The 17,084-nt window shown below is 39.3% G+C and overlaps 1 protein-coding gene across 2 annotated transcripts in view; it reads right to left on the bottom strand.

Moving 5' to 3' along the window:
• Window positions 1-17,084, bottom strand: part of LOC131472373 (amyloid beta precursor protein binding family B member 2) — a 58,025-nt gene that overhangs the window by 29,049 nt on the left and 11,892 nt on the right. For both annotated transcript variants that reach the window (XM_058649474.1, XM_058649476.1), the window contains exons 10-11: window positions 8,339-8,453; window positions 5,381-5,456 (exon numbers count right to left, since the gene is read on the bottom strand). In XM_058649474.1, coding sequence (XP_058505457.1) covers window positions 5,381-5,456; window positions 8,339-8,453 — 191 coding nt within the window. The remainder of the gene's footprint in view (window positions 1-5,380; window positions 5,457-8,338; window positions 8,454-17,084) is intronic.

The raw sequence follows: 17,084 nt of genomic DNA, 5'->3' as shown, positions 1-17,084 counted from the left end.
TTTGGACGACATACTATACTATGACTTTTTTGTGTGATTTTGGACAACATACTATACTATGACTTTTTTGTGTGATTTTGGATGACATAGTATACTATGACATTTTTGAGTGATTTTGGACGACATAGTATACTATGACTTTTTTGAGTGATTTTGGACGACATACTATACTATGACTTTTTTGACCGATTTTGGATGACATGCTATACCATGACTTTTTTGACCGATTTTGGACGACATACTATACTATGACATTTTTGAGTGATTTTGGACGACATAGTATACTATGACTTTTTTGAGTGATTGTGGACGACATACTATACTATGACTTTTTTGACCGATTTTGGATGACATGCTATACTATGACTTTTTCAACTGATTTTGGACGACATACTATACTATGACTTTTTTGACCGATTTTGGACGACATACTATACTATGACTTTTTTGCCTGATTTTGGACGACATACTATACTATGACTTTTTTGTGTGATTTTGGACGCGAACTATATACTATGACTTTATTGAGTGATTTTGGACGACATACTATACTATGACATTTTTGACTGATTTTGGACGACATACTATACTATGACTTTTTTGACTGATTTTGGACGACATACTATACTATGACTTTTTTGACCGATTTTGGACGACATACTATACTATGACTTTTTTGAGTGATTTTGGACTACATACTATACTATGACTTTTTTGAGTGATTTTGGACGACATACTATACTATGACTTTTCTGACCGATTTTGGACCACATACTATACTATGACTTTTTTGAGTGATTTTGGACGACATACTATACTATGACTTTTCTGACCGATTTTGGACCACATACTATACTATGACTTTTTTGACTGATTTTGGACGACATACTATACTATGACTTTTCTAACCGATTTTGGACGACTTACTATAGAATGATTTTTTTGAGTGATTTTGGACGACATACTATACTATGACTTTTTTGACCGTTTTTGGACGACATACTATTCTATGACATTTTTGACTGATTTTGGACGCGAACTATATACTATGACTTTATTGAGTGATTTTGGACGACATACTATACTATGACATTTTTGACTGATTTTGGACGACATACTATACTATGACTTTTCTGACCGATTTTGGACCACATACTATACTATGACTTTTTTTGGTGATTTTGGACAACATACTATACTATGACTTTTTTGAGTGATTTTGGACGACATAGTATACTATGACTTTTCTGAGTGATTTTGGACGACATACTATACTATGACTTTTTCAACTGATTTTGGACGACATACTATACTATGACTTTTTTGCCCGATTTTGGACGACAAACTATACTATGACTTTTTTGCCCGATTTTGGACGACATACTATACTATGACTTTTTTGTGTGATTTTGGACAACATACTATACTATGACTTTTTTGAGTGATTTTGGACGACATACTATACTATGACTTTTTTGACCGATTTTGGACGACATACTATACTATGACATTTTTGACCGATTTTGGACGACATACTATACTATGACTTTTTTGCCCGATTTTGGACGACATACTATACTATGACTTTTTTTGGTGATTTTGGACGACATACTATACTATGATTTTTTTGCCTGATTTTGGACGACATACTATACTATGACTTTTTTTGGTGATTTTGGACGACATACTATACTATGACTTTTTTGAGTGATTTTGGACGACATACTATACTATGACTTTTTTTGGTGATTTTGGACGACATACTATACTATGACTTTTTTGCCTGATTTTGGACGACATACTATACTATGACTTTTTTTGGTGATTTTGGACGACATACTATACTATGACTTTTTTGTGTGATTTTGGACAACATACTATACTATGACTTTTTTGAGTGATTTTGGACGACATACTATACTATGACTTTTTTGAGTGATTTTGGACGACATACTATACTATGACATTTTTGACCGATTTTGGACGACATACTATACTATGACTTTTTTGCCCGATTTTGGACGACATACTATACTATGACTTTTTTGTGTGATTTTGGACGACATACTATACTATGACTTTTTTGAGTGATTTTGGACGACATACTATACTATGACTTTTTTGACCGATTTTGGACAACATACTATACTATGACATTTTTGACTGATTTTGGACGACATACTATACTATGATTTTTTTGCACGATTTTGGACGACATACTATACTATGACTTTTACTTGGTGATTTTGAATGACATACTATACTATGACTTTTTTTTGGTGATTTTGGACGACATACTATATACTATGACATTTTTGACCGATTTTGAAGACATACTATACTATGACTTTCTTTGGTGATTTTGGACGACATAGTGAACTATGACATTTTACTATGAAACTGAGTGGCATGGTGGTGTAGCGGTTAGTAGGTCTGGTCTGTCTTCCTGTTACAGGAATGTTGTGGGTTCAATCCCAGGTCTAGGATATTTGTAATTTTGGACGACATACTATACTATGACTTTTTTGCCCGATTTTGGACGACATACTATACTATGACATTTTTGACTGATTTTGGACGACATACTATACTATGACTTTTTTGCACGATTTTGGACGACATACTTTACTATGACTTTTTTTGGTGATTTTGAATGACATACTATACTATGACTTTTTTTTGGTGATTTTGGACGACATACTATACTATGACTTTTTTGAGTGATTTTGGACGACATACTATACTATGACTTTTTTTGGTGATTTTGGACGACATACTATACTATGACTTTTTTGCCTGATTTTGGACGACATACTATACTATGACTTTTTTTGGTGATTTTGGACGACATACTATACTATGACTTTTTTGTGTGATTTTGGACAACATACTATACTATGACTTTTTTGAGTGATTTTGGACGACATACTATACTATGACTTTTTTGACCGATTTTGGACGACATACTATACTATGACTTTTTTGTGTGATTTTGGACGACATACTATACTATGACTTTTTTGACTGATTTTGGACGACATACTATACTATGATTTTTTTGCACGATTTTGGACGACATACTATACTATGACTTTTACTTGGTGATTTTGAATGACATACTATACTATGACTTTTTTTTGGTGATTTTGGACGACATACTATATACTATGACATTTTTGACCGATTTTGAAGACATACTATACTATGACTTTCTTTGGTGATTTTGGACGACATAGTGAACTATGACATTTTACTATGAAACTGAGTGGCATGGTGGTGTAGCGGTTAGTAGGTCTGGTCTGTCTTCCTGTTACAGGAATGTTGTGGGTTCAATCCCAGGTCTAGGGTATTTGTAATTTTGGACGACATACTATACTATGACTTTTTTGCCCGATTTTGGACGACATACTATACTATGACATTTTTGACTGATTTTGGACGACATACTATACTATGACTTTTTTGCACGATTTTGGACGACATACTATACTATGACTTTTTTTGGTGATTTTGAATGACATACTATACTATGACTTTTTTTTGGTGATTTTGGACGACATACTATATACTATGACATTTTTGACCGATTTTGAAGACATACTATAATATGACTTTCTTTGGTGATTTTGGACGACATAGTGAACTATGACATTTTACTATGAAACTGAGTGGCATGGTGGTGTAGCGGTTAGTAGGTCTGGTCTGTCTTCCTGTTACAGGAATGTTGTGGGTTCAATCCCAGGTCTAGGATATTTGTAATTTTGGACGACATACTATATACTTTGACATTTTTGACCGATTTTGAAGACATACTATACTATGACTTTTTTTAATGATTCTGGACGACATACTATACTATGACTTTTTTGAGTGATTTTGGACGACATACTATACTATGACTTTTTTGTGTGATTTTGGACAACATACTGTACTATGACTTTTTTGAGTGATTTTGGACGACATACTTTACGATGACTTTTTTGACCGATTTTGGACGACATACTATACTATGACATTTTTGACCGATTTTGGACGACATACTATACTATGACTTTTTTGCCCGATTTTGGACGACATACTATACTATGACTTTCTTTGGTGATTTTGGACGACATAGTGAACTATGACATTTTACCATGAAACTGAGTGGCATGGTGGTGTAGCGGTTAGTAGGTCTGGTCTGTCTTCCTGTTACAGGAATGTTGTGGGTTCAATCCCAGGTCTAGGATATTTGTAATTTTGGACGACATACTATATACTATGACATTTTTGACCGATTTTGAAGACATACTATACTATGACTTTTTTTAATGATTTTGGACGACATACTATACTATGACTTTTTTTAGTGATTTTGGACGACATACTATACTATGACATTTTTGACTGATTCTGGACGACATACTATACTATGACTTTTTTTAATGGTTTTTGAACGACATACTATACTATGACTTTTTTGAGTGATTTTGGACTACATACTATACTATGACTTTTTTGACCGATTTTGGACGACATACTATACTATGACATGTTTGTGAGTTTTTGGACGACATACTATACTATGACATTTTCGACTGATTTTGGACGACATACTATACTATGACTTTTTTGAGTGATTTTGAACGATTTACTATACTATGACTTTTTTGACCGATTTTGGACGACATACTTAAAATCACCTTTTTTGACTACATGCTAAACTGGGATTGATTATCTGACTAACACATGCCTGTTTTACCACATGTTGGAAGACATACTAAACTACTTTGGACATCTTACTAAACTATGATTTTTTTGTCTCATTTTGGACGACAGACTAAACTATTTTTTGAAAATTAATACTGTGGTTAACTTGTGCAAGACATAGCTTTAAAAGATATGAGGGATGTTTCACCAGGGTGGTCTTTGATCCTTGGGTTGAGGTTGTTACAGCAGAGCACCAAGGATAGCCTCAAAGAAATACTAATTGGGTTTTAATGAGGTCGACTGCCTCTGTAAACGGAGCATCAATAAAGTTTCCCAACACTCAGCAGATGCACACATAGGCTGAATTCCAGCGGATGAATTGTTCAGGCCCTTCTTCTTCTTCTTCCCATAATTATACTTGGGACTGTGAGGTACAAGCCATTGAGTTTAGCAGACTCAGTAACGCTGGATAGAATCAGCGCTGTGAGGATAAAACTCTGCAGCGTGTAAGCGAACCAAACAAAAATCTTTCTATTAAACATGTTCACAGTTGCTCTTGAGGTGATAAGTTAATTTAAAACAAAACAAAAAAAAAACATAGATGTTTTCAGATGTGGGGCAGAAAGAGTAACGTGAGATCCAATTCTCTCACAAGGGAACTACAAAAGAACAGTGTGTGTGTGTTGTATACCTTGCAGCGGTACATCAGAGCTGGTCTGGGAGGAGCTGCCAGCTGCAGCCTTGGCACTTTTCCTTTCAGCCATAATCTTAACAAGGAGGGAGAAGAAAAATGAAGAAACAGGGTTATACACCACAGGAGTGCAGCGAGAAACCGAGAGGGAAAAAAAGCAATGGTACGAGAGGTAGAAGAAAATAAAAACACCTGACATAAAAAAGTATGGGATAGAGATTTAAATTAGACCTGATTTGACTGAGCAGTAAAAATCTATATCTACGGGAGGAATGAAAAACATCTAATGGATGAGATTTGTAATATCCTACATCTCTTTTTTTGCTATGGACAATAAAACAAAAAAACAATTCACAATATTTTATTTCACAACCCATAAGGATCTCAGCCCAACTCTGTTGTTTTTTAAAAACAGTTGCTAATTCATTTAGATTTAAGTAGACACAAATAAGTGTAATGGTTACGGTGTTTTCGTTGGGTTTGTTGCAAATATAAGATGTTTGGCAGCTTTATCTTGAAAAACTAATGTTTAAATGTCCCTGTTTTTTTTTTTGTTTTTTTAAAAAAAGGAAACTGTTACTGTGCCTTCCATTTTTCATTTCTGCTGCAGTGACCGCACTCTTTCAACAGTGTGCACGGCCGCTGCACTCAGCCACTGCACTCTCTCTTCTACAGACACTTGATTAATTGTAGGCGTCATTAATCAAAGTCTGTGGTGAGTCTGCAACTCTGCTCACAGGGGAACATGCAAGAGGACGCACGCACGCACACATGCATACACATATTCTCTCTCTCTCTCTCAAACACGCACGCGCACATCAGTGTGTTGAGCAGCTGCAAGACTCAGGTCACCAAGTTTCTCTGCTGCAGAGAAAAGAAAAACCCAATGTTTAAAATAGATGGCGTGAAAAGTCAGCCACAGCATCCAAACCAGTGCCAAATCTTTTCAGCCCCCCAATTCTTCCCGTTTGGTTGACGATGAAGCTTACAGAGATTATTGATCAGGTCACCTACAGTATGAGCACATTCTGCAGTGTTTCTTGATGCAAATGCTGCTGTTTGCTCATCCGTCATTATCAGCTGTGGGGGTCGTGTAGGGATAAAGAAAATAATTTTAAAGTCCATACAAAGCAAAGCATATTGAGATTGTAATTCATATGCAACAACTTCCTTCCTTACGTACTACTAATAAGCAATAATTCTAAGGTTATTAAGGGAAAACCCTTTGTTAATGGCTTACTGGTTGTATAATAAGGCCATGCAGAATAAGGCATTAATAAGTACTTAATAATGACTAAATAAGAGCCAATACGTTACTAATTTGCATAATAAGCAACTAATTAATGGTGAAAATGTGTTCCCTATTCTAAAGTGTTGCCGATTTTTCTTGTTTTCATAGTTTTATTTTAAATAAAAAAGGAGGAGTCTACATTTCCTTGTAATTTTGTTTATATACTACATTTTTTACATCACTTGCAACATAATTATTGCACGGTCATTTGACCTGGGTGTAATATGTCAATTGCATCCATTTCCACGGCATACAAACACCACACAAGTGTGGGTGTTAGTGGGTCTTTTGACCAGTGGAAATTAAGGCATCACTTAAGATGCGTGAGGAGATTCAGACCCTGCCGTTATCTCAGCAGTCAACAATCGATGTGTGTCTGTGTGTTGGAGAAGGCGAGAGAAAGTGTGCGTCTCTCCTTTAAGTGGCAGCTTTGCACCTTTAAGGGTCTGTGAACCGTGTTCCTGAGAGGGTTCACACTCTGTCACCACAGTCTCAGGACAGAGAAAGCCTGAGTATGGCTGTATGGGTGTCGCTCCTCAAAACTTGAATGTACAGGATTACACATAAGACTTTTATTCTTTTTCTTTATTCTATTCTTTTTGCTTTTATTCTATAGTTTACACAATATGGAAGACAGGGCATATATCTCCCGTACAACCCTTATGTTTATGAACTTGTCATTTTATGTTTTATACACTACCCAACCCACAACAGTCAAATAGATTTAAATTCATCTTGGCCCTGCATTATGCAATGCCTGCAGCACAATGCACATGTTTTTTTTCACCAAGATCTTGTATTTATGATGTAAGAGTTGGATCGCCGCATTCAGTCTTCCTCAGCACATCCCAAAGATTCTCAATGGGGTTAAGGTCTGGATGATTTTGTGGAGGCAAATCCATGTGTGAAAGCTCAACTAATACATTAATGGCTTGTAATTGGAATATTTTATAATGTCCTAAATAACACATTTTACACTTTTCCCGATTAAAATGAATTTAAAACACAGATTTTCACCTTCTTACTGGTCTGTAGAACATACAGTAAAAACTTCTCATTCAAATGAATTGAAACAAACTTCAGACACACACTCTTTCTTCCGCTAACGTAGAAACTTCACTGAAACTTTAAAACGTTCACAGAAAGTGGGACTTTCAGCCCTCAATAGAGCTCTTTCATGACCTTCACAGATGTTTCACTGGTTAGAAATTCATGGAATTTTCAGTGTATTCCAGAATTGTGTGTATTGTATTGTATTGTTGTGTATTATATAGAAGGTTTAGTGCTAGAGTGTATGACATCACGCTCTTGAGAGGAAATTCTCTTCAACTCTCGGCCATTTTCGCCTCTATCTTCACAAAAACTACATCAGGGTCTTCAGTCGAACCTTCTGACGCTCACGGTGAAGACATTTCAGCAATACAAACTACACTATTTGCATTATATAACGAGTATTTTGGAAGGTGCATCAGTGCCCTCTGTGTATTTTTATATTTTTTTGATACAGAAGAATGAGACTGAAGAGAGAGGATGAGAAGAAGTGCGATGAAGAACTTTTCTGCACCTCTCAGTGTACAGCCTGAATTGTTATTAGCAGATCAGCAGATTAGACTGCACACAGGTAAACACACAAACACACGCAAGGCGGCAGCAGTAATGACACCCACCTTGGAGCAGATTTCGTGGAGACTTGTGGCAATGGCTGCAGCGGGAGTATCACATCTGAACACGTGGCACTTCAGCACACGTGTGTTCTTGTCTCTGGCCACGTAGGCAAAATCCCTGAAGCGTGGAGAGGAGACGCACACACACACACGTATCATCACACGTATACATTTCAAATGATCAACAGCAGAACACTTTGGTTCGTTAAAGGGGCCAAAATGAAGTGATTCAACAATTATTGTGTAACGATCAGTCGTACACTTACTTATTCAAATGAGAAATGATTGTAATTTATTTAGGGTTGATGCATGGGGAGTAATCTCATTGCATCCACGGGTCCATCGCAGCATTTCATATTTTCATAAATGAGCACTTTCTCCTTAATGTTAGACCATTTGTTCCATCTCACAGAACCTCTTTATTCCATACATTTTATGGTTTGAGTTTTATCTGTTTATGTTCAGTCCACTGACTGCCTCCTCTGTTGCCTTTAGACATTGCATGAATAATCTGATGCAACGCTGCTTCCCAGAGCTTATAGAAGCGATAGGTGGAAATGATCACCAATTCTTTTTTTTTCTGTGCATTCCCTTGAGCAGATTTTCCTTGATTGTATTGTGCTCATGTTTAACATTATCAGCAAGTTTCCATTTGAAATATCACCCTGTGTATCAGCCCCCATTGTACTCTCATCTCATCTATCAGGAAACAATTTATTAGAATGGGTTTTACTTCTCTTCTCCATTCTGTGCGTGTTGTCAGGTGGCGGCTCACTGCAATAGGCCTGTGACAAAAATTCCAATTCCTTTGCTCGCACTTTGTACTTGAATCGTAATTCGTTTGAAAAGAGAAAAGACGGTGGGGGCATTTCAGGGAAAATCTGCACTAATTAGCAGCATCTGCTATAATTATTAAAAAAAAGCTGCTTCATTATTCATTGAAACGCCGTCACGAACAGACGACTTCAACGCGCAGTACACAATTTCTGCCGCTCGGGTCTATCTCTCCATCAAAACAATAACTAAAGACCAAGTTTGATGAAGTTGAGGCGTAACATGGTTACTCATTTCCTCTCAGTTTACTGTAGGTCTTGTTGTTTTTTGGATATTCTAAACAGGAATGTAGCATATTATATCTTAAACCCTTAGAACACAGAGCATAAAGAGTTTCACTAACTATATAAACATCTGGGCAAAAACCCATTTTAAAAAAAAAAAAGAAATATGCGATATAATATTAATCCTAACTTTAACTTGGCAACATGTAAGAAGCCTTTATTTTGTAATGCCTGAAGATATGACCTATAAACACACACTGCAGGTGTGTGCCTCGTGAGCACTAAGGGGTTAAAGCCTTTTTAAAGTAGCCTGTCGGATGCATTTTGGGGAGATACGTCACACACGCACACGGACAAGATGAAAGACAGACACTTCTCCAGGTGAGACACACTGCATGGACAAAACGTGGGAGGACGTCATTCCAGCCAGACGGACACGACTGAGCAAACAGAGTGAACAATGGCAGGTGTGGGGGACGAGCACAGAAGCCAGCTGGACGGTGGTGTCACCAGATGCTTCACACACACACACACACACACACAGAGCATGCTCCAGATTAACCATACACATAAACAGAAATATGCCAAACACAGCCAGCATTTATCACAGTGGGCTCTTTGGGTTTACGAGATCATTACCGGGCCTGTCTCCTCTGCTTAATTGTGTGCTCACACACTTGGGTCAATAATGCTCGCCGCCTGTGGCCAGGAAGGAAAGTACCATGTAATGTGTGTGTGTGTGTGTGAATGCCTCCAGTGCATTTTGTTCAGGGACATTTGAGCAGTGTGTCACCACAGCAGCACCAGTGGCCTTGCCTCGCATAGTACAAATGGGTCTTTTATGACTTCTGCTCTCTCTGGGACATCAAACTGCTATAAAACTGCATGCAACTCTGAATAGGAAATAGCCTGTGGCCAAGTCTGGCTCATTGATGATTTAACGCCAGCAATTTAGACCTTCAATAGTTGCTGAAGCGCTCCTGTATAGACCAACGGTGACTGTGGGCGAAACAAGGCCACGGGTTTTGACGCCTCGAGTGACAGGTTTAATTAACGCACATGACGGCGCGAGGGAGGGACGAGGCTTTGACACAACAATGCGGACAACAGTGGAGGAATAATCACGCTGCAAAGAGTGAGTTACCTTTCTCTGGGTCCCGGGATGCAGGGGCAGAAACAGAAAGAGTAAGCAAATAAGGCAATAGTCACAAATTATAATTATAGAAAAAAACGAGAGATGAGAAATTAAGGGAGAGGAAAAGAACAATGGGGAAAATTGTATTAGGAAAAAAGGGAGGAAAAAAAATAGCAGAGTGTGGAATAGAAACAGCAAGGGGGGAGAAAAACAAGAGGAACATTAATTCACACGGCGTACTGCGTCAGAAACAGACACAATGCTCTTTCACCTAAATCCATGTCTTACTATGCTCTGTGTAGTTCCAAACTCGCTGGCTTATCGTTCCACTACATTATGACAGAGCACACACCTTTGTTGTTAGATAGGCCATCACACACACACGCACACACACCTACTCCCGCTCTCTATCTTTCATCTTTTCCACCTTCAAATCTCTTTCATCCTTCTCTTTGCTTTGACTCTTTAATCTTCGTTTTGCTCCCCAGCTTTTTTTGTTCTCTCACTCTTACCCTGATTCAGGACAACAGTGCATCTCATCACAGCGACCCGCTCCCATACAGTCTGCATTAAGACACTTAATAAGACAGGAGCACTACAGAGGAGGTGCCGATTGAATAAAGGTTTGAGAGCTGAGTCAAACATCGACTGGCTCTGATTCCAAGATGATCCACTTAATAGGAAAAGGAGAGTGTGTGAGTAAGGTAGTTCAAGTTGGCAGCAGATTTTTATTAACAGGAACTCTTCGGATGCAGAACATCAGTATTCTGTACACACACACACACACACACACACACACACACACATGCGCGCTCGCACGTAGAGGTTGAAAATCATTTTCCAGTGTTTCTCTCTCTTTTAATTGAATTATTTTTCTTCTGAGTCTATTTACTCTCTATTCTGCTTCACTCTTATTCAATTCTAATTCCAACACAAATGCATCTTCCACACTTGCTTGGATGGAATTGGATTCTCTTCTTAAAGTCTTTAATGGCGCTAAGAACTCATCTCTTTTTACTTACACTTGACCGCATGAGGAGGGCTGAAAGCGTTACGAAAGACTCCTGCCTCCTATTGTCATAGTCAAGAATCAAGAATTCAGGGTTTTTTTTTACAAATAGAAAACAAAAACAAACAAAGCTAAAATATAAACTACACAAAAAATACTACCAAGCATGTAACCGCAGATCACACATCTGATGCATCTTTTGTTCTCCCATGACAAATGAAGAGTGATTAATTAATACTGTAGAAAATGACAGACAATTACCTGTAAATAAATGACACATAGACCACGGACACGTCGGAAGAGTGAGGAGAGCGGAAGGGTGGATAAAAACACAGGAGGCCTGGAAGCCAAGATGAAACGGTCAAAAGTGAGTAAGAGAGTACTGGGGGTGAGGTGTGACCACCCCTGACCCACTTAGGGCTGGAAGACGTGGAAAAGAAGAAAGAGAGGCAGAACAAAGCTGGAAATGACAGAAGCAGCAAAGCAGAGAGAGATGAGTTAAAGCAAGACTCCCAGCACTCGTGTGTTCTCTCTCCCCTTCACTCTCAACGTGTCTCACATATTTCCACAGCTGAATAAAAGATATCTGACTCACGACGACCAGTCTCTCTTTGATACTGATGTGAGGGCGCGCGGGGGGGGGGACGATGCGTTCATCTCAGAGATTAAACGAGGTCATGGCAGCAGATGGATAGAGAACTATGTTTGAGAACACCACAGAGAAACATTAATATCTGCAACTGTGGCATCAGTCGCCCACCATCAGTCACACTAACATCTATCAGTGTGTGTGTGTGTGTAGCGTAAGATTCTCAGTGCTCGATGCATTCCCACAGTTACCACAGTGACGTCTGTTACTCATTATTGTCCAACTTCAGCAAATTTAAAGGTATTCATTGTGAAGACGACGGGACCCTTTAAACATCCACTGTCCAAGTTACAAAGTTACAAGTTGCAAGAGGTGATATATGAAGATAAGAAAAGATGAGGCTAAAAGAAAAATAAAGAGAAAAGCGTATGTGATATCAGAGCTCGGTGTTTGGCCAAAATCAACAGAAGCATATTTCCATATCGATACAGCACCACAGCATGACATATAAGAGTATTTGAGTGCATTCACATTTTCTTACATCCCTAGTGTTTATTGATTTATTGACTGATGACCAGTGGTGCCTCTGCATAAGCGTTACGGAGACAAAGTGACCGCATATTCAGAAACTAAAATGCTAAGAAATAAATTAAAAGCTGAAAAGCGTCTTCAAAAACAAAAAGGAAGCCAATATTTCCTGAATACAAGTGCTGATGATGTCATTAGGAGCCGAACGGAGCGGTGGTTTGGATTCAACCTCAGCAGTCGATCATGACGTCTCAGCCCCTCTTTTCAGTCGCCAAATAACATTATCATTAACTTGGGCACATTGGGACACTATTTAGATGACTGGGACCTGGGACCTCATTTTGGGAAGCCTCTTCGACATGTAACTTGAGTTTATGTCCAAAATGCTGACATGGAAGGAGTGGGCAGTACAGCACTTGAAAGAAGTGTTGCCATGGTTTGCAAATGAGATTCTCACTGAACAAAAATGATAGGATTTACATTTACACATTATTGTCATGATTTTTTTTTAAATAAAATGAACAGAGAATAGCGTGAACATGCACGTGCAGGTAGTAAAATGGTGTAATATTTATAAAAGCTGCAGCAGAGGAAAAAGAAAGCAAGACAAATGTAGCGGCTCTGCAGACTGCTCTGCTCCGTAATGCCTTCCTCTGCTCTGCAGCCTCCATCACTCAGTATCATGTCCTCTCACACACACACACACAGACACACACGCACACACAGACTTCAATTATCAAACACCTTAGAGTATCTTGTAGCGCTAAGTACTACGCTAATGGCCTTACATGCAGAACCGTACAAGCGTCTGAGACGTGTAGGAATTTGCCTACGTCACACTTATTGATCACAACTTAAGGGAACTGTTGACACTGTGATCCCTGACGGTCTTGGGACTCTGGTCTTTAGTCCAAATTAGATCCAGTTTAACGGTGAGATTCAACACCCGACGTGTGGCAGCAATGTTAAGAGAGGAAACAACCGCTGAGGAAATCCCTTTCATCACAGGTGTGTCCTGCGGTTTCTACCACACTCCTGTTTGTTGCTGCAGTTGTGTGAGACTCAACCTTAACGCGACTTCTGCAAGAGCAAAACACTTTGCACGCGCTCCAACTTGGACAATATAATCTGTACGGGGGCTAATCGGCACAGGCTGAAATGATTATATTCATAAAACAAGTAACTGGTGTTTAAAAAAAAAAGAGAAATCCACCGTAAAGTGCAACATTACAAATGCACGTTTCCACTGTCATGGCATTTTCTCTTGATGGGCCTCTAAAAATCTGCACATATTCTGTTCTGAAAATGTTCCATTTCCATTAGTCCAAGCAATAAATGTGGCAATCCACTGCTAAAACGATGGTGTTGTTTTACGTGGCCCCTGCTGATAATTGTGTTTGCAGGAAACGTTGAATGTTGCTCTTGACTGAAGTTAATTGTAGTTTACTGTAATGGAATAGCGGAATATGGTGATAAAAGGGCAATAAAAGTCACAGTTAAAATCGGAGATGAGAGATGAAAAGTGGTTTTAGAGCTGCTGACAAAATATGGGATTCGTTTTTACAGCAGCAGTGATGCTAGCTGAGTGTCCACTACCTGATATTTACTGTTGTGTCTATAGGAGTCGGCTGCTTAATTATCCTGTGTTTTATTTCAAGCCTTACCATTGACATTTCATTTTGACACATTGCAGATATTTTAGTCCACGAAATGTGTTTCACTCGTGAATCAAATAATCTTTATAAAAAATGTGCGCCCTTTTTGTCATTAAGCTGCTAAACGTTACCATTCTATTCCCTTTCCTTTATTAGAATTAAGTATCTATCTCTTTTGTATATTCCATCCGTAAAATGTGTGATTTTAAGCTCCGATCATTAAGATGACTTAATGGATGGCACATGGAGACACTTTGTTCTACATCACCTTAAACTTAATGCACCTTAGATTATTGCTCTGCTGATGTAACGGTAAAATTATCATTTGATGGTGACGATCATGGGGAACATGACTATTATGACTACTATGATGAATTATATTTAGTTTTAGTTTTCCAAGAAGCAGGATTTTTGGGAGCTAATTAACTAAACTCAAAGCAACCGACGTCAGACTCCTTGCATCCACAGTGGCACTGAGTATTTAAAGCCGGCGTGACGACAGAACGGAACAGGGTAAACCCCTCTGCGACCGGGTAAATTAGTCATGGCCCACAACCATTAGGCCTAATGCAGGTGCGTAATTACCTCTCTACCCCATAAAGTTGTTTACAGCACCAAGACGAGCAGCGAAACGAGCACCTAGGGCTGGGGGGGCGCAGCGATGGAGGAGTGGTGCATCCCTGGTACCACATGACACATACTCTCTGTCTCCCTACACACAAACACACTCGCAGGCAGACTGACAGAAACAAGCACACAATCACCAATAATGCCCAAAGCAGCAAAAAACAAACAAAAAAAAACTAGGACAAATCGAGCTGGAAATAAAAATAAAACCGTTATCCATATAGTAATAGACAGCGTACGCAGCACAAGGCCCCGTCTGTGTCATATAACGTCACTGCATCAGTTTGATGCGTCCTCAGCCATTCTGAATAGAAGGTGGAGACACACATACATCTGAATCTGTCTTCACTTGTGTATTACGTTACACGTTACACAGAGACAGGTGGGTGGGCGAGATGGAAAGACAGAGAGAGAGAGAGAGAGAGGGGAACGAAGGATGAGGAGGAGAAAGAGGCATTCTGGGAGGGCATGAGAGGGAAGAAGATGATGTCCTGCTGTTCTCTCTGCTCTTGATCATTTATACATCACACCGCTGTGTCGATGGGGAAGACAGCAAACGAAGAGAGAGAGAGAGAGAGAGAGAGAGAGAGAAAGTGTGTGCGCTGTGTGTTTGATGACATGAGTGATGATATTCTTAAGTGAATCAAGGCTTCAGTGAGACGCCACCCATTCATGTTACTTACTAACGTGTGTGTGTGGTGTGTGTGTGTGTGGGGTGGGGTCAGGTGAAAGGATTTGGCTTCAAGTTACTCAAGTTATTTTAAGCTCTACATACATTGCAGTTTGGATAGTACTGTATGTAACCTCATTGGGCGCATGTGCCATAAATCATAAGGTTTCATACACACACAGTGAACAATGGCTATTGTGAATAGAATACAATAGAATACAATAGAATAGGTCTCTTTCATATTGTGGTATCAAAGATGCCAAATTCAAATAAACAAAAACAAATGACCTGAAAACAATACAAAAAAAAAAGGATTATTAATAACAGACACATATAGGCATTGGGGTGTGCATAATAATTGTTGTTTTGTCCTCTACTCCTTTACTGAAATCCTCCCTGGTCGTTCCCACCAAAGCTTTTAGTCATCAGCTTTGGTGGAATCAGTAAATCAGGATTTCAGCTGTGACCGTTAACATTACTTGGGCCTCAGATGCATCTATTGGGAAATTTACTCCTGCTTCTATTTTCAGATGATCAATTTGTGCATGGGATTGTGACGGCGCAGGAGCGTATTTAAACCGCGATCACAGACGGTAAACATTTAAACGCACTCCGTCAATGTAGACGCCTTGAATAAAATGGGATATTGATCCTGTGCTAACTAAGAGGAGATTCATTAACCACTTCATACGTTTCATCCTGCGAGACACGTCAACAGCCGCCCCAGAGAAAAAAAACAATCAAGAGCCTACGTCGAGTGCTTTTAAACATGTTGAGCATTCAAACACATTCAACTAAAAACCGTCCCGGGGGCCACTTGAGTGTGACGACCTACAGGTGAACACCGACTGCGCCGGGGTCACCTCTGTGTGATCGATAAACACCAGCATCGCCTCACATCGCTACCCACCATGGCCGAGGATTATATGTAGGAGATTTATTGGCTGGTCTGGGAGAGGGAGGCGATCTATAGTAGGAATAGGAGGAGTAATCCGTCATTAAGGCAGGGATTAGAGCAGGTGTGCCTAACAATGCTAATGCGAGAGAGAGAGAGAGAGAGAAAGGCAAAGAGAGAATGAGATTTTTTTTCTTTATATATGTGTGTGTCTGACATTCTGTGCTGTAGAGAGAGTGAAGACACCGCTCCTGCAATAATGACCCTGTAGAGAATGAGGGTCTCTGAGAGTCTGGGTGGACATATCATGACCGGACGTGTGTGTGTGTGTGGAGAAGTGGGAGTGATGAATTGTGAGTAGATGTAAGGAGCTGACATGGAGGAGCAATGGCTTGCTGAGAAAGAGAGAGAGAGAGAGAGAGAGAGGTTGGTGGTGGGGCTGAGATCGGAGCAGTGCGGAGAGGCCATCAATCACTCTGACGTCTATCGAGTGGATCTAGGTGTTCGGGCTCCGTCCCTGTGGTCCATCGGAGGGGCCCGTGCATGTTAATTAAGGCTGAAGGAGCCTTGACATCGGCAAATA

Source organism: Solea solea, chromosome 14, assembly GCF_958295425.1.
Source record: "Solea solea chromosome 14, fSolSol10.1, whole genome shotgun sequence".
NCBI classification, from domain to species: Eukaryota; Metazoa; Chordata; class Actinopteri; order Pleuronectiformes; family Soleidae; genus Solea; species Solea solea.
The sequence above is the reverse complement of the archived record's forward strand: the minus strand, read 5'-3'. Positions and strand labels throughout refer to the sequence as shown.